Source organism: Ischnura elegans, chromosome 8 (assembly GCF_921293095.1).
Source record: "Ischnura elegans chromosome 8, ioIscEleg1.1, whole genome shotgun sequence".
In the NCBI taxonomy this organism is placed as follows: Eukaryota; Metazoa; Arthropoda; class Insecta; order Odonata; family Coenagrionidae; genus Ischnura; species Ischnura elegans.
Window position 1 is genome coordinate 92,422,075 of NC_060253.1, and position 19,854 is coordinate 92,441,928.

General features: G+C 37.4%; 1 protein-coding gene across 2 annotated transcripts in view; it reads right to left on the minus strand.

Moving 5' to 3' along the window:
• The window catches only part of LOC124164068 (protein masquerade), an 86,441-nt gene that overhangs the window by 10,628 nt on the left and 55,959 nt on the right, over nt 1-19,854 (minus strand). For both annotated transcript variants that reach the window (XM_046541238.1, XM_046541237.1), the window contains exons 2-8: nt 13,811-13,899; nt 11,178-11,330; nt 9,200-9,248; nt 6,880-7,091; nt 5,675-6,037; nt 3,022-3,358; nt 338-586 (exon numbers count right to left, since the gene is read on the minus strand). In XM_046541238.1, coding sequence (XP_046397194.1) covers nt 338-586; nt 3,022-3,358; nt 5,675-6,037; nt 6,880-7,091; nt 9,200-9,248; nt 11,178-11,330; nt 13,811-13,899 — 1,452 coding nt within the window. The remainder of the gene's footprint in view (nt 1-337; nt 587-3,021; nt 3,359-5,674; nt 6,038-6,879; nt 7,092-9,199; nt 9,249-11,177; nt 11,331-13,810; nt 13,900-19,854) is intronic.

A 19,854-nucleotide genomic window follows, 5' to 3' on the forward strand; every position in this document is an offset into this window, starting at 1 on the left:
ATAGTTTTTCTATAAAAATTCATTTTATGCTCAAAAAATGTATGCTGGCAACCATAATTTTATTCCAATAGCCAATTTCATTCCAAATCCTAATTTATCTTAAATCCCAATGATTCATTTCAAAAAATTCCTCTGAACCTGAGAAAAAATAGGAGTATGATTGAGTGGTAAGTAACAGAGGGTGAAACTTCAATGAATAAACATAGGATCTAGCTGGAGATGCTAAAAAATGAATCTATGTTATTTTCCCAAAGCCTGAGTGGTACTTTTATGAAGGAATTTTTGCCAGGATAAGATAATTTAAATAGAGTTGTAAGTGTCCATTCACTTGATTTACCTGCTTGAGATGGGGGCCTGTGATATGATCCTGGTCCATAACCTGCACCATGATGGGGTGGATATGGCCCATGATAAGAGTCATTGAAAGACGTTGAAGGGCCCGAGTATGATGGGTGAGGAGGAGGCATTGTTGGAGGCTGCTGAGATCCACTTGTCTCGCCCAGTCTCTCCCTGATCTGACTCTTGGGTGCACAGCACTGAGTGCCAGACTTTCGACATTTGAAGACATCCGTCATTTCAGCATTTCCTAAAAACACAATACAGAGGGGAAATAAAATTTTCATCATTAATTATATTTTTGAACAAATGTGTTGGTATTTGATAATCAATGCGTCAATGTGTTTCTTAGTCATTTGAATTTGCCTGCATTGATTCATGTTCGGCATTTGTTTTTTTTTTTAGCACTGTCTTTTTTTTATGTTGTCTACTTCCGTATTCCCAACATGTTGTGATGCGTTTTAGCTCAGTAAATGAAGTGATGAGTATATCCTGGTGTATCTTTAATTTAGCGTGTCTATAATTATTCCCTACCTCGCTCTAAGAAAATGTTCACAAGGAAAAAGTGAGAAAAGCAGTACAAAGCAATGGCAGAGCAATAAAAATGGTAAAAGACAAAATGTCATGACCCCCCTTCTTATGGGGGTTTTAAAAAGAATCATTCATAATTGATTCCTGGTCAAAACATAGGACTCCACCAATAATAGAAAAAAGGGTAGCCAGAATAATTCTAGAGCAGAATAGATGTCAAATGATTCAAGCTGAACCCCCTTGGCTAAGCAACAGAATGAGTAAGATGTAAATAAACCCTTTCCTACCTAATGTACCCTCATTTCATAACAGTTTCATACTTTTAATGCATAAGCAATAGCAAAGGGCTAATTTTTCATGGATTCAATAGAAGCACCTCATCGACAAGGTTTTAGGAATAAATGCAACACTCTTCAGTCCATGTTCTTTAAATAATTCGAAAGGGCAATATTTTTTTCATTGAGGAATAAAGTAGTATCGCCAGGATCATTATTCAAATTGGTATAAATGATGAAGAGGAACTTGCTACGTATGCATATTCTTTTCTTTGGGATCCCTCACCCTCAATTTTTCACATGAATTTACCTATTTATCTCCCAAGATGAGATGATCCACACATATGTTATGCTGTCCTTGTATTCTCATAATATATTTTAGTGCACACATCACTTGTTAACTAAAATTGAAGTTTTCCTCCCCCAATAATAGTCCCTATTTTTAATTTATGGTTCAAGTCCTGATGGCTGCCATAAGGACATACATTGAAATTTAAATCGTCCCCAGAAAATATTGGAAGATAATAAAATCCAAATGCCAATTATTCAAATCATAAGCCAGGGTAAAAATGTATATTTAACTCAGGGTCCTCAAAAAATAATCTATCATCTAGTGTGAGAGTAACTTACAGAAACAAGTGATAACAGTAAACTCGTTATTACGAAGTTCACGGAACCAGAAAACCGGAAATTCGTAATAACAAACTTCGTAAGAGCGTTTCTTTCAGGAATCCTCACATAAAAGCATACCTTGACAAAATTCCTTGTTTCATTAATCTCCCGTACTTATAGTTGTGCTCAGAAAAGCTTATCATGTCCATGCTTCACGCGATTAAATTATGCATAAATAATGTAAGTCCTTGATATACTAAGAAGATGCATTCCGGGACCTTGTTCGTAAGTTTCCAAATCTATGCAAGTCATCGAAAAGTGTGGTTATCCTGCAGAATGTAACACTGCATTACAATTTTGTGCTGACTCACAATTGTGACTAACTGATCTAGCTGCACAAGACACGCGCTGGAGCTGAAAAAAATTTGCTGTCAGTGGGAAGGAAGAACGCTGAAATGTTCCTGACTTCACAACGGATTAACTGATACACATTTTGTTCAGACTGTACCCATTGCGGGAGTTCATTTACGCCACGCTGCGTCGCATCGGCCAACTCCATAGGTGCCAAATTCGAAATTTTAGGCACGTGTGAATTTTTCGTTTGTTTGCATCTCAGAAAGTCGAATGTTTGTCAAAAAAGGACTCATCACACAGCCAATTTATGACCTGTAATGAGTGGGTCACCATGTTTGAACAGGGATGAAGCTTATTGAATAATGTTCCGTGGTTACTGACAGGGCTGGCCCTAGCAGGTGCGGGGCTAGGGGCGATCCTTCAGTGCGGGGCCCTTCACTTAAAATATTAAACTCTATGCCCCATCTACAAACTCAAGCATTTTGAATCGCTACCACTCTCTGGCTAAGTATGTGTTCCCCTCCCAAATTCAGACTTCGTAATTACGCCGTTATGATACCATCATGCAGTTGAATTCAAAATAGTATAATACAAACAAATTTTATAATTATATTTGTTCATTAAATTATAACGTAAAATAAACATTAAAAGCGCGCTTTTTTAATAGGTACGTATTTTTATAAGTTAGATTATGAAAATTAATTAGTTGTAAGCCCATAAAAAATTACTGCATTATTACCCTGTTCCTTTTTCATAATATTATTTTTTGTCTAGCAGGGACTTAACAATACAGTAATAGTTGAAATTGCGTTTTCAAAACTATCGTATATTTTAATTTTTTTTTCGCGAACGCGGGGCCCAGGGCGGTTGCCCTGCCCTAAGGCCGGTCCTGGTTACTGAAGTATCTACTCACGGAAACAAGTGAACGACAAGTAGGGGACAATGCAGGATCCTGGACACTCGGGCCGGTCATCCTTGGGGGCAGGTGTTGTGGAGGTTGTCTTGGGAGGAGGTGGTCGAGTGGTAAAGAGAGCACCCAGTGGCCCCAAGACATCAACGGCAGCACTTAGGGCACCACCACCCCCTCCTCCTCCTCCTCCTGATGAGGACTGCACTGGTTTCTTAGACGCTTGACGCGTGTTGTCGCAGCAAACTGATCCCTGGCCACAATTTGATGTTTTTCGGATGAGTATGGATGGTCTCTCGCAGAAAGCAGCCATAATATTCAGCAAACAGAAACCTGGGCAACGCTGTGAACAGGAAAAAATGAATGAGTTGAGAGATTATGAGACAAGACAAATTATCATGTCCTTATACGCCTAGACAATGAAGTTACACTTAATATGACTTTGTCAGATTCTCCATGACAATTAAAACCATTAAACAAAGACACAAAATCACCATTTTTGCTGACCCTGGGTAAGGTTCAGCAGCAGTGGTCTATGAATCTGTCCAATCTGATGATATGATTAATGCTGTCAAGTTCTTGCAACCTTTTCCCAAAATTAGGGTGGGGGAGGTATGCAAAATATAATAAGATGACTTAAAAAATGTTCATCATTACCGACAATTTATCTCACAATGGCTGCAGAAGTTAAAACCTTAGAGAGGCACACAAAGTAGCAGCAACCAAAAGCTTCATCACCAATCTGAGACATTGGCAGAAATAGGAAAAGACAATAAATATCATAGTCATAGATTCTTGACGTGAAATAGCCATTTTTTCAAAAAGTCATGAAATGTTTTGCCGTGGAATTTATGTCATAAAATAGGCAAAACTTGGGCATAAAATTCATAGGCATAGGTGGGTTATGGATACGGAAGATGATGACTAAAATTTAGCATGATGGAGAGTAATAAAATTTATAAGAAATGTCATTTGGTACAAACCTTGCCGCATTATCATTCCTAAAGGACAGTGCTTGTAAAAAAAGAATAGGACAGCACGCAAAGAGTTTGGCAGAAAATGAGAGAAAGATAGGAAGTACTATGAACTATAGGATATAGTCAATTGCTTCAGGCTTAACTTTGTGAAAATCCACTGTGAACAATTAAAAAGGCATGGTACTTTTTCACAAAATTTATTTAAGATGACCGGTTTCGTAGCAGAGGCGACATCTTCAGGTACAGAAATCGTTCTTTCATAGTTATTTTGTTGTTTATTTGGTTGCTATTACGTGTTGGTAGGGGATGGTTGCGTTGGCAAAAAAAAGAAAAAAAAAAGGGTTGCATTGGGGAAAAGGGAAGAAGGATGGACTGCTTGGAGGAGTTGGAGATAAGAAAGCACATCAGGAATGGAATTTTAGCAAATGAGAATATTTTTGTCAACCATTCCTACCTCTTGGAAATTCCCCTGAAGTTGAGTAATGCTCCAACCCAAACGCAACCCTCCCCTACCAACTCGTAATAGCAAACAAATAAACAACAAAATAACCGTGAAAGAACGAGTTCTGTACCTGAAGATGTCGCCTCTGCTACGAAACTGGTCATCTTAAATAAATTTTGTGAAAAAGTACCATGCCATTTTAATTGTTTACAATAGATTTTCACGAAGTTAAGCCTAAAACAGCCTTGACTATATCCTATAGTTCATAGTACTTCCTATCTTTCTCTCATTTTCTGCCTAATATCGCTTTGCATGCTGTCCTATTCTTTTTTTTACAAGCACTGTCCTTTAGGAATGATAGTGCGGCAAGGCTTGCACCAAATGACATTTCTTATACATTTTATTGCTCTCCTTCTGCTCTTATAAAGTGCTTTCGATAAGAATTCCTCTCTCCATCATGCTAAATTTTAGTCTTAAATAAGTTGTGTGGAAAAGTACCACACCTTGTTCATTGTTTACAGGATGTACGACTAAATGAAATTGAAAGCAGCCGTTAGTAACAGAAAAAAGTTGTTGCATCAACAAGGCATCCTCTGGATACATGTTCATAAGTAAAGAACACATGTTAGTTAACACATTCAGTGCCGCTTCAGTCATTATGACCGAAGGATGAGCCTTTCTTTTGGCCACTCATGGCATACCGTCGGTCACAGCTACTTAGGTGCCACTCATTTGATGTGACCGACATGGCATGCGCAGCCGAATGCACACGAAAACTCAAATGGAAAGGATCCAAGCATTAAAATGAAATATAAAAGAAAAACACGTTGGCACAATGGTTGAATTCGTCTAAAGGTTCATGGCAAGGAACTTGTTCAATGAAACATTGCAATATTTTTCAGGATTTACAACCCATTTCATTGCCATGACAGCATTATCAAGCTGTTTTAACAACGAAACATGTCGTGTTTGAGTAAATCCTGTAGCAATATTGCAATATCTCATTTAACTTGCATTAAGAACTTCCACCACATTTTACTGCATTTCACACAAGAAAAAGAATACATCGATGAGTATTAAAATTTTTGTTTTTCCAATAGTTATAGACTCGAATGTGCATCCTCTGGCATTCTGCAAACACATGATGGAGCGACAGTGGCATCTTTTAGGTTGAAATTGTAAAATCGACTAAGAGAACTTTTCCAGTAGGCTGGAAGGGAACCAGATGGATTGTACTCACTGGCAGTGACTTCTCAGTGGTCGTCGTGGGGGCAGCAGTGGTGGTAGAGCTTGGTGTTTCTGTCGTTGTTGGAACAGTCTTCTCCTCAGAGGGAGGTGCGGGAATCGGCTTCGATGGAGGAGGTGGGGGAGGGGGTGGGTTGGTGACACAACAACTGCCGTCTCCAGGGCAATCGGCATCCGAGTCCACTTCATCGCAGAAGAGGGCAAACAGCCCAGACACGCATTCTCCTCGGCAGGGAGTCCTCAGCGAAGGAGAGGGAGGAGAGGCGGCTGGAGGTGGGGGGCGAATTGTCGATGGGTTGCTTGGGGATGAGACAGATGATGCCAGCGAGCCAGGAGGCTTCCTTGATGGTGGGATTATCTGAAATAGTGAGTTCTTTGAATCAGTATCTAAGGAAATGTGAACTGGGAGTAGATAAGGTGAAAACAGTTTTGTAAGGTGAAGTGGCATAGAAAGCAAGTGCTTCAAGTTACAGAAAATTGGAATTTATAGAAAACATTGAGTAAAGCCTTTGTAATGTTGAGGTTTAAATCCATCTTCAATTCACAAAAAAAAACTTGTGCTCTAATGTAAGAGTGATAAATGCTTGACTACATATATTCTTGCAATGAACCTAAAACAATCAGGTACAATAAGCACAAATAATGGACAAATAAATAACTGCAATCACTCTGCAAGCCAAGCAAAAACCTTTTGTTTTCTTCTAAGATGATGTGCAAATATGTAATCATTTTTGCACTCCAGGCATTTTTAAAACCATCACAACCTTAATTTTTAACTTCATGAGATTGGACAGCTCTTAGGCATAGATACAACAGTTTCATGGGAACAAAAGACCATTTATAGCTGATTATTATCCACTTTTATACCAATTTTTCCATTTATTCTAGCAAACATTTGTGTGAATACTCAGTTAATCCAATAAATAATGCAATTTATTACATATTAATCTAAAATTTAACTCCCAAATCAGGTAATAATAAAAAGCAAAAAGCTCTCACAGACAATTTAAAAAGGATATGAATTAAACACTAGTGCTGTGTGATCATTAAGGAATAGAATAAAACTGATGTATGAAACAAGATACATTCTTCTCCATTACAGTCACATGCATTACTTTAAAAAGATAACATGAATTTAAAAAATACATAAGTCCAAACAGGCATAGGATTTTTAAAATTTTTATTGAATTGATTGCTCACTGAATCACTATCAGCAGTCGTAACAGTTTTATCGCCACTTGCACTAGGGCCCTCCTTGGAAATGCAACACCTCAGACCAGCTTTACACAGAGGTGGAGGTCCAGATTGCTGTGTATTTGAGCCGGCAGGTAGAGCAGGGGGACCAAGAGTTGCTTCACAGTAATCCGCTATCCTCTCTGCCACACAAACACCAGGGCATACCCCTCGCACATCTGGAAGAACAAATCATGATTTTAAGCAACACCTGATGTAGCACTGTAAATGCAAGTACATATCTTCATTGCGACAAAATTAAATCTTAAAAGTTACGGCATGATAATAGTCTATAAAATGAAGTCAAGTTTCATTCTCCTAGGATTATTCACACAGTGCAATGCCTTATTGCAATTATTGCAATGCCTTGCAAGATAGCTTTCATCGCCTATGCTCATAGGCAGATTTAGGGGAGGGCATTGGGGAATGTGCCCCTCCCAGAGGCTTCAAAAATAGACAAGATTTTTAATATGGTCCTATTATTATTAATGTCTTCTGTTTTGTGTTACAAAGTATGGAGATGAAGAGTATATTTACTAAAGTAATTGCTGTATGTTGTTCTTAATCTCAAATTTAAGTGGACCATTTTGCCTTTCAGACCCACGTGCCCACCTTCAGAAAAAAATCCTGAATCCAATCTTGGCTATGCTTACTTAATGTTTCAACCCCTCACAACAACTATTTTTATAGGTGTGAATAGAGCCAATGAGGTACACATCTACACTGAGGAAGTCAATGAAAGCCCCAAAGCTATGAAATATAGGGGAGCAGGCAAAATATACAATATCATTATTATGGAGGCTTACCCGGTGATTAAATTGATGATTGGTTTCCGAGTTAATTCTATGTCGACTCATTTCTGGTGGACGACAGTTTTGGGTGCATTCCAGCTCCTGCCTTCGGGTCCAAAAACGGAAGCTGGAATGCACCCGAAACTGCCCTTAGCAAAAAAACTGTTGACATTTCAACAGTTACTTGGGACCACTGTCGAATGCAACAGTAACTGCTGAATCCAACAGTAACGCTGAACTCATCAATAACTGTTGGATTTATCAGTTACTGTTAGAAGTAACAGTTACTGTTCGTTTTTACAGTTACTATTAGTTTTAACAGTGGTCCCCATTTACTGTTGAATTCAACAGTGGTCCCAATTAACTGTTGAAATTTCAACAGTTTTTTCGCTAAGGGTGTCATCCACCAAAAATGAGTCGACGTGGAATTAACCCGGAAACCAATTAACATGTAATATCATTGATATGATAATTCAAGAATTGAATGCAGAGATTGACATGGCTTTGCATACAATATTGTAGAATGAGTATTTCATAGAATGAGAATATGTTACACCGGAGGACAAGGCCGTAGCCAGGGGGATGGGGGGTCATGGGGGATTGATCCCCCCCTGAAATGAAAAAAATTAAATAGATACTTTATGCTCGCTTGGTGCTCATACGACGATATTATATAGCGGCGCAGGGACATCTAGTAGTCCAATGCGACTTAAGTCAATAATTATCTCAGCGAATTTGTAGGTGCAGAGTGTAGTTGTAGTGCAGTGTGTGAAATAATAGTGCTGTGAATTAGTAGAGAGGTGAGTGACTTATAAGCCTCCTGAGGGACCGCAGAATTGACATCGACACCGAGGAGTTGCAGGTCGCTGCAAAAAAAAGCTATAGCCTAAATTCAATTTTATAATAATATTTTCATATTTTACTTTAAGGGTTTATAATAAACTTGCATATTTAACCGTATACGCTATTTTATTTATCTTATAAAAATAATTTTAGGTTTGTCTGCTATTCCATAAACCCCCCCGAAAATATTTTCTGGCTACGGCCTTGCCTAAGGACAAGGGTGAAAGGGCTCCTCAGCTTCTGAGAGTCTATTTATGCCACTTGGTTGAACTCACTGTAAACTAGATCATTGCCATAAGGCTATTGGGCTAGGGTACCCAGGATTTGAACTTTCGACTCTCTTGGTGTACGAGCCAAATTAATATACCCCACATATATTGCTGAAGTCTCAATATTCCCCACACAATTATGCACTTGAGCAATGCATACTGATTCAGTGGCTCAAACTTGGTGAGGAAAAACAGCAAAATACACCCTAGGTAAATTTTTAAGACTTATATTCAAATAGTTCATGCTAGCAGTTTTATCCAGCATGAATTTAGCATTTAAATGGTTATCTGGTAATTCTGATGAATTACCATCAAACATTGCTCAGGCATCTTTCCGAAATATTTAGGAAAAAGAGATTTTAAAAAATAAAGAAAACTTCCTACCTTCCTTGTTTGCTGGTCCTGATTCAGGTTTCCCCGAAGATTCCATAGGCTGAAAGTAATTTAATAGGAATATTGTAAAAACATGCAATATTCAGTAGTGAAATACTGAAATATAATGCAGAATGAAAGAAATAATGCATTAAATTAGTCAGATGAGGACAAATAATAAGGAAAGCCTAATACATATAAAGGGTGTTTCAGGAGGAATATAGGAGGTGGTATGGGAGACAACTCATCCCCATAAGTACTCTGGTGGAGCTCTTAGTTTCGAGCGCCACCACAAAGGACAGCTAATCTCAATTCAATTCCTTTAACACAAATCATCAGCTTTACAAGCTAATCAAATGTTGCAATTGATGAAATATTTTATAAATATGGATAAAAATAAGAAAATATCTTCAAATAACAGTTATTTCCCCAATAAAACCGTTTCCACATCAACTAGAATGCAGTCGAGAGTTGACCCAAGTTGGGAACACAGAGTTGTCCCAAGAGGGGAAAAAGGATAGGATGAGGGGAAGAGGAAAATGTTGCTAGGTCAGAGAGGATAGGCCAGACAGATAAATAAAAGGCTGTTGAGAAGAAAGGGTATGGAATGCATTAAGAGAAATTTATGTGGCACAAAGAAAAGGTCTTTATGGTTATTTATATTTAAATCGCAACACATACAGGGTGGAGAACATTTGTGTCAAGAAATTTTAACCCTAGATAGCTGATGCCAGTACGAACCAAAATTACCAATGATGTTTAGGTCGAAAATGCTTATTAAAATTGTCAAATAACAGAAACTTTGAGCCAAGTGCTGCAATTGGCAGCGAATTTGCCCTGTTGCCAATTGCTCTGGACGACTCATAACTTTGAATACTTTGCCTGCCAGAGATGGCGATCTATCCAAGGAATCTGGCACACCATTTATTTATCCAATGAAATGATCTCTGGATTTTTTCCTCATAGAAAAATTTTACAATTTTGTTGGTAAATTAAGTAATGGTTTCGCTGGTAGTGGGCCCCATCGTCCGTCATGGTGGCACGAGTTTTCCCTATCCCCTGTCTTCTATCCCTATCCTTTCCCTGGAGGCATCGACGGGCTCCTATTGCGGGGGCCCCTCCCTACTTTCTTCCATTCCATTCCCCCCCCCCCCCCCCGGGTGTCCGGGCGTATCAGTTGAATTACTGGGTCCCGGCTCCAGAGTGTTGCATCCTTCAAAGGGCCCCTTGGGCCCTCATTCGATGGCATCAGCAATCTAGGGTTAAAATTTTGTAACACAATGTTTCTCCACCCTGTAAAGCAATGCAATGCTGTGCAGTGCAAATAGGGGATGGTAATGGGCCTCACAAAAATGATCGAGTGCCAAGGTTTCCAAACCACTCAAACTTCTTCCCACTCTCTGATATGGGGTCCCATTAGTTCCAGGTCAGTCAACTGTAAAGCTTTCTCGTTAGATCTCCTCATCTAATTAAGTTACACAAAATTTACTTTTTATGATTAACCCTCTTAGTGCCAGCCTATTTTTCCCAATATGCTGAAGGATACCAGGGCTTTTTTTGCAAATGTGTAGGTTTGCACTTAAAACTTTATATAAAGCCAAATGTGCATTTTCAGAAACGAATTCTTTTTCATTTGCTCTCATTATTTTCAGGTATGTTATAGCATGACAGATACAAAAATATAGTTACAAAAGCTACATGATGCAAAAATATACAAGTTGTGACTGTACAAAAAAAAACTGCTGACACCATGAGGGTTAAGGGGTAAAGGTCTCTGTTGTCATTCAAGATTTACGGGATTTTTAATGGGGAACTATTATTTTAAACTTTGTACAATTTTTTTTTTATTACACCCAACCCCACCCAAAAAAAAAACTGATTTTAAGTTTCCTCAAAATACTACATATTTTTTATCTCTGACAAACTTAAAGTGACATTGATATATTTTACAAAACTTGCCAAAGCCTACATTTGACTATCCCTCCCTTACCGGTTTTCTAGATGGAGAAGGAGCTGCAGTTGAAGATGTAGGCTTGGGAGGTGCAGCCGTGCTTGTCATAGAGGTGTTTTTTCCATTGCTTGGGGGTGGACCTTCAATACAGCATCTCATCGATGGTGATGGGCAAGCTACATGATCCAGTACCTGAAAAAGGCAAATACAGTTTCAATAATTATCAATGCTTATGCTAAAGCACAAGCTTTATCAAAATAGGGTGGTTTCCTATTATTTTTTTATTGCCTAAATCGAAAGATTATTACTCCTGGAGTACGTATTTCACGTTTTTAGATTTTTAAATGACGATATCTATTTTTCGCGATCAAATGAAAAGTGAAAAATTTCAAGTGCCCGAAAATGCGACGCGTAAGTAGGAATGAAGGGAAAAAGTCCGTGCGATGCATTTCTGGTTCCCCCTCCCGCCTGGTAGGTGACCTTGATCGAGGCTCTGACCGCTGATAGGACGCAGGATGCTAACGGGTAGCTGAGTACCTTCCTGTCTGGTAGCGCATGGCTTAAAAAAGGTTTATTAATACCTTATCAAGCGAAGAAAACTTTCCGACCTTAGCCAGTTTTAATAGGTGATTATTAAGACATGTTTCCCTGAGCTCTGTGCCTCATGCATGCATTGGTAGCCTCTGACGATGCATAACTCCTATCCTCTCATGTAGAAACTAGGTCCCTGTGACGTCACGTGGAGTGGAATCGCATGGGCGCCAATCTGGCCTTTTTCAAATGAGGATAAAATTTGACCCTTGCCATTCGTCTAAACCGGTATTTCAAAAACCAAATAATTTGTATATTATGAATACACTAATGGTGGGTAACGAATCGCCATCAATGCCTTTTGTTTTCTTTGATGAAGGAAACTACCCTATTGAAGCATGAAAAACTCAGAAGAGCGATCAACCAAGGGAAGTAGTCTCCTTCCAAACAAATGCTCCTTACTATTTCGTAACAGAAGCTACAAATATTGATCTCCATTATAGTATAGAAAAATACAATGTACAAGGAATAAATCATGGATAAGGAATATTACCTGATGAAAAGCGTGAGGTAGAAACATAAAAAAGCAAAGTATGAATCTCAGTTCAAGAAAAAATCAATCCAACTGAATTTTCTGCCTGTGGGTCTCTTTCTCTTCTAGGTCTGCCTCCAGTCTTCCTACAAATTCACTTTTTTATATTTTGCAGTGAAGTTGCATCAATTCCTGCATCACATTTAAAATACACAAAATTTGCAACAATTTAGGCATTTCTGTGGTAGATTCCCACTATAGCTTAAAAAATAACTCACATCAAAGAGACAAACTAATAGAATTCTGGACAATCTCAGCAACTCAAAAAAAAATAAGCACTTTTGAAGCAGCATGCCTGTCAAATGCAAATCCAATAATGCTATGCAGTGATATCACTCATTCAGTGCTTCAACACCAAGACTGGTGAGGATAAGAGCTCACCTCAAACTAAGCTATGTATATGCATGTGAATTTCACATTCAGGGCAGGGGGGCAGGTTCATCCCCCTGGGCCAACTCACACTTTGAGGATTTTGGTTGAGTGTGCCCTATGGCTTACCCAGGATTTAAACCCACTCCTTGATCAGCTGCCAAGTGCACTACCCAATAGGTTAATAAAATCCATGTATGAATAAGGATCATAAAAATATAAGTCTTTAGAAAAATCCATGCTCACTTTAAAAAATTAATTTGCCTCTTCTCCATGTGAGAAAAATATTTTCCCAGTGGTCATTCAAGATTTAATGGATTCTTTCACGGGTAACTTTTAGTGTAAGCCTTGTTCAAAAGTTTTTAAACTACACTCTACCAACAAAATATAACCGATTTGAAGTTTCCTCAATAAACTATGTATTTTTTTATCTCTGACAAACTTAAAGTAGAATTGATTTATTTTACAAATCAAACATTCAATGAAGGGTTTCCATCAGAGCAGTGGTGTAACTAGAAATACGCTTTGAGTTGAGGGGGGGGGGTGGTTGGAGGGACCTGGGGGATGAGCCCTCCCAAGAAACCCCCGGGGAACATTTTTGAAACATGACATGCCTCTAAATACATTTTGCAACATCTTAGCACTTAGAATTTTTATAAAGCAGATGCAGTCATAATATGTCAATACCAGGCATTAGTTTTGAATAATATTTTTATTTCTCAGAGGCTTTGTGGTGGGTGATTTATCCCCCTCAATCCCCCCCATAGTTATGCCACTGCATCAGAGGTACCATCCTAAGCAAGCCCAAACCACAAGAGCAGATTCCAACCACTTAGACCAGGCAGAATGTAATAGGTATGTGAAACTCACTAAATCAATTCTGTACACTCAAATGCATTTAAGTTCTTTAGCCTTGCCTCTAAAATGCCATCAGTTGGACATCACAGAGCAATGATTTATTCCCCAGGCTTTGATCTTGGACAATCTAGGCCTGCTACTACTTTCAGTTACCATCTGATTGCATCTCAGGTATTTATTATTTTATTATAAAATAACTATTATTATTTTCAAATAAATTTTACTCTGTCCAAAATCTGTCAAATCTTATATGTCCCTCAAACTGCATTAAACAAATCTTTTTGAAAGAATATAAAGTATCCACCATCTAGTGAGCACTTACCTGTGTACAGATTAGCGTGGCTAAGGCATGAACACAAACTCCTGGACATTCTTTGCTTTCAGCAGTTGTTGTGATGGTATCAAGTAGACCTGGAAATAAAAGAAAAACTCATTACTTTTCACAATCTATCAAGTAAAATGCCTAAGACAGAATTCAACAATAGAGAAATCCATGAATAGTTTTGACCACTACCTAACTCCCCAATGGTGGAGGCCAGCAAAAAACATGCAGCATAGCATATCATGAACTGTCAGAAAATCGATTTTATTCATTAAAAAATAATGACCATAAGTTTAAAGCACAGTAAAATACAGAGAGACTGAAACAATTTATCGCGAAAGAATGAATAGTGAAGGCAGGAACTTGCATTAGTTAATTTTAGAAGCAATGAAAACAAATAAAGTAAGCAGAACAAAAGAGAAAAATAATTTTACATACTCTATTTAGAATGTTTTTGCTGCTTAATTGTATAAAACACATCGTCCTAGACTTACAAAAAAATCGTCACAGACCTCCCAAATTGACAAAAAAATCATTTCAAAAAAGAAAATGGTTGAAACTTAATTTAATTTTTTTTAAAGCGCGCACAATACAGCAGCACATTACTGAACTTGAAAAGTTCAGCAAACAGCAGTGTTTGCGGTGGAAATTGTGATTAAAGTAATCATCATTTTATATCCGATAGAAAAATCAGCAGTGAAAGCGACAATGTGTTGCAGTAGGCAAAGAATTCCGCCCACAGCAGTCTCGAAACCATCAACTTCAAGAGCAAGTAGCGGAAATACATGATACGGCGTGGCAACTAAAATTTGCTATTAATACGTTTCATTCCAATCAAAGAATAGCGCATCCCTTGATTTCAGTTTAACAAAATTTCTCTTCCGGGATAACGGCTTTACATAAAAATCTACCAGACTATATCGTGCGTTATAATAAAACATCAGTAACGGATGCAGAAAAAACTCAAGGGGAGCGCAAAAGATATTTTCAGCTACCTATAGATACTTTTATCGCAATTAAAAATAATCAAATTACATGCTAAGTTTAAGATAGTTTTATTTAAACTGACTATACGCATATGCAATGCTATCTTATGATATAAAAATGTTAGAATTCTGGTTCTGCAATGTTCGACAATGCGGGAAGCCCCGCAAGGGGGGGCGCGCGCCCCCTGCAACCCTCATATGTATCCGCCACTGTTAAAAAAGAACTCTATAATAGGGAAATTCAGATGCAAGAAAACTTCCCTTTCTTCAGCAATTGCTAAATTCAGCAACTCAATTAATTATTCGGCTTCCATTCAATAATTGATATTTTAAAATTATCTGTCAGTGCAAATTATTGTTGGCATTTCATAAGACAAACCGATTCGATGTATCAGTGCTTCGACGGCCGCTCTTTCGAACTTAACGCAGTATTTAAGGCTTAAATTTCATTTCCCGTTGTGAGGGAGCACTACAATTGATAAATATTTTCCATCGTAGAAATAATGCGGCTATTTTGATATATAATTTACATTTTAATAGCTTAAAATACGCCTTTTAAAAATGTGTGCCCTATGAGGTGCCCCTTAAGGGGCACCATAATTATCTTCCGAGTTTAAAAATATTCACCTCTCGACCCCCAATTTTGTCGAAATGTCTCTAAAACATGCGTAAGTAAAATTTTATTCAAATCAAAACAGGCAGTAAAACAGCATATATGGGTGCTGAATAGGTGCTGTTGGTACTGTGCACGATTTAATAGTTAATAGTTAATAGTTTATTTACTGACGGGAAAACCACCCAATTACAAAAATGCACAAATTAGCACAAGATTGAAACATTTCCAATGCTCCCAAAAATACAGGAACAATCGCACAAACTTGCTGCAAAAACCAACAATAGAAAAAAAACAAACACAGCAGTCAAGAATAACAGATTGAACAGTCACACAGTGGAAACTCTCAAACAGTGGAAACAGATACTATCACCATACACAAGAACAAATCATCCAAGTCATTGCACAAACAAAGGCAGCTTCCTCCTTAAATTCTTTGGATTTAAATTAAAAAGGTCAATGTTACTACATTTGTAGTTAATGCTCCGCATAGTTCTGTTAAGGGTGAGTGGAAGGCGTAATTTCTATTAGAATGAGGGAGTGAAAACATGAATGTTTGCCTAGTGTTTAAAATGGGGACATGGAAAGGGATCATTTCTACCAGATGAACAGAGTCAATGTCTCCATGCAGTAGACGGTGAAGGAATGTTATGTCCAGGTGTAATCGACGGGTTGCCAAAGGTAACAGATTAAGAAGGGATAGTGTTAAGTCATAAATAATAGGGAGGATGTTAAATCTGTAGGATACTAATCTAATGAATCTGCATTGCACACTCTCAATAGCTTTGATGTGAATGTTATAGAACGGGGACCATACAATAGAGGCATACTCAAGAATAGGGCGGATTAAAGTGCAATAGAGGATCTTATAAGTATGAATATTATCAAAATCTCTTGAAATTCTGAATATGAAACCCATTGTTTTAGTAGCTTTTATGACTATGGATTGGATATGATACTGAAATGTCAGGGATGAATCAAATGTAACACCTAAGTCACATATTCTACTAACTCTAGAGATAGTAGCATTATTTAAGCTATAGTCGTACATAATTGGAGACTTAATTTTATGAAAGGTTATTACATTACATTTTAATGCGTTTAGTGCCATGAGGTTATCATTACACCATTTTTCAAATTTGTAGAGACAATTTTGCAATTTGTTACAATCCTCAAGTGATCGGATGCAGCCATAAATTTTTAAATCATCAGCATATAGTAAGTACTTGAATGGATGCAGGGGGAAGTTGATATCATTAATATACATTAGGAACAGAAGTGGCCCCAAATGCGACCCTTGTGGTACACCAGAATTGGCAGTGAAGACAGAGGACAGAACTCCGCTCACTTTAACATACAAGTTCCTATCATGTAGGTAACTTTCAACCCAGGCTAGGAGTTGACCACTTATGCCATATGCTTTTAGTTTAGCAATTAGAATTTTATGATTAATTTTATCAAATGCCTTTGAAAAATCTGTATAGATTGAATCAACCTGAGAGTGCTGGGACATGGAATTTATTATGTATTCTTGATATATTAGGAGGTTAGTTACAGTGGAACGACCTGGCCGAAATCCATGTTGCTCTTCCACTATCAGCGAGTTTAAGTCAGGAGCTATTTTGTCTACAATTATGCTCTCAAGAACTTTGGTTATTACAGACTGAATTATAATTGGTCTGTAGTTCGACACATCAGTTTTATCTCCACTTTTGAAGATGGGTACAACATAACTGGTCTTTAATGCACTTGGGACTGTGCCACTTTCCAGGGATTTATTAAACAATATGAACAAAGGATAGGCTAATGAATGACGACAACTTTTTAGGACGATTGCAGGAATGTTATCAGGGCCAGTACCATTTCACAACCAATTCGACAACCTACCTAACTAGAACTTCAGCTTGGAAAGTTGCCGATTACCTGCATACCCACTTCAGCAATGCTATAATTCCTATCACACAATGGAATGTGAATGCATATTAATACAATGATGGCTGGTTGGTGACGGAACGCGTAGTACAGGCCAGTTATCCTGATTACATCCCTGGTATCCCTGGAATCTAATTTAAACCGGAAAATTTTCAACCCCGTACATGGAGCAGATTAATGTCACACTTTGACGAGTTTAAGGGCCTTAGAAAGCAAATAAAATCGAGGCAAAAGCATTCCGAGATAATGAATACATTTAGGAGAGTTCCCCTTATTTTAGATTAAATACTTCTTTTATCAGCGGAAAATTCGAGCAAAAGTTTGGAATCATGCAAATATGCGGCCACTAAAAATAGACGTCATAAGAATGATACTTTCTCAGCGTGTAGTGAATCCGGTAAAAGAGTAACTCATCAAAAGTTCCATGAAGTGCAGAGTGTGGAAGCAACGTGACTGCGCATTTGAAGAGGAAAGTAGGTCAAAATATGGTCTTCCTGGTGAGATGACTAATGGTAATAACTAAGAAGACAATTTACAGGCAGTATTCACCAGTCGATGGTAAAATTCACTTAATCCTTCGGTGACTGTGCGGGGTAACTCAGTTACCCCAAATTATGTTAATGTTGTGTAATTTTTTCCCCCTCTTTGATATTTTTTGTATTTGAGCTCAACCAATCTATCGTTATTTAGGTGACGAATGATTTTTACACTTAAATTGTTTTTAAAAACTTCAATTTTTATTGGTGGGGTAACTGAGTTACCCCGCACAGCCGTTGGCGGGAAAAAACTTGTATACTATGTGAGTGCAGGGATAAAAGTTGAATGCAATAAATTTTATCGTATTATAACTTAAATAACGCCTCTATTCTACATGATGGCACCTTTTGTACTTGTTTTATTCATGGCATGTTAGTCAACGTTACAGTAGCAACAATACAATAGCAAAGTATGAAAGATTCCTGCTATTTCGCACAAAAATAATTGTAAAAACCTAAATTTTGCCTAAAATTTATTTACAAATTATACAAAACAAGATATTATATCATTAAAAAAGGGTCATGGAGCTCAATTACAGGAAAGACTAAAATACAGCACATTATTTTTTTATTATAAATGGGGTTCCTCAGATACCCCACATTCATTCGCGAAAGTTTTCTAGGCACAGTCACGCAAAGGCTAACTACACTCGCTGGAAATTTTATGACCTTCAGATCCTTAAACTTTCACCAAGATTGTGGATGCAGGATAAAATTTGAACTCCATGCTCACGAAACTAAACATAAATAAAACGTGCCATGTTAAAATCGAATTTTCAACCAGTTTATAATTACGTGGATGACACTTAAAAAAGTAGAAAAACGCCAAATTTCTTCAAACATACTCGCACACAGCAAAAAATGACCACAAACATCGGACCCGTGAGTCAAAGTAAGGAGTTTGAAACGCAAACACCACAGGAGACCATTCAACAAATTAATTTTAACAAATTAACATTAAACACAGTAATTTCATTTTAACGCAGATCTCTCATTCTCTGGTCCGAAAAATGTAGGATCTTTCAACAAAAAAAATTATGGTTCCTTGAGTGTATTTCTTACCCTTTGGAAGGAATAATGATTTCATTTAGGAATCGGATCGGAATTAAAAAGATCGGAAGAGTAAAAAAAAATACTAATGCCTTGAATGAACATTGAATGCCTTGAATGAAGATGAATATATGGAACAGGTTAAAGAGAAGAAATACGTAGGTGTGAAAAGATTAGCTGTTAGGAGAATTAAGTGGAGAAGTGATCCAATCGTCAACCAATCTTTGGATTGTTGACCAGTGATGATGATGACGATGATATGGATCCTTGTCAACGTTTGTCGGCGTCTCAACTTTAAAAATCTTGCTTCAGTATTTTCTTATATTTTAAATGATTTATGTTAGTATACATTCAAAAATCGATGCAAATATTAACGAAGTTGAGATTACACTCGATATTCTCTGAAAGGCTTCTGCTCGTGTTTAAAAACTTCATTGTCGCCAAAACTATGGATCGGAATTAAAAAGATCGGAAGAGTAAAAAAAATACTAATGCCTTAATTTCACTAAACTCTCAATAGTAGCAATTTTTTGGAGTTAACTTTTAGTTAAATAAAAACAAATTGCAATTGATAAATGAAAGCTAGAAAAGACAATGAATTAAGTATTCTGAGGAGATGATTTTTATACTGTGGTAAATATTATTGCTTGCGGAAAAAGTTTGACCATATTTGGTGGACTAATAATTTATCTATAGAAATATCTCATAAAAATAAAGGAAAAAGTGAAGTGTGCCCTTATAGGATAGTTAAAAGAGGAGAGGCAACTAATGTGATGCGAGACATAAATAAAACAATCGTAATTAATTTTATTCCCTATTTATCTGGCATATTTAAGTAGAGTCAAGCATTGGGAGAGATAGAAAAGAAATAACTGTTTTTGCGGACAGGCTGGTTAAAACTTAGGCTTGAAAAAAGCAATGGATTAG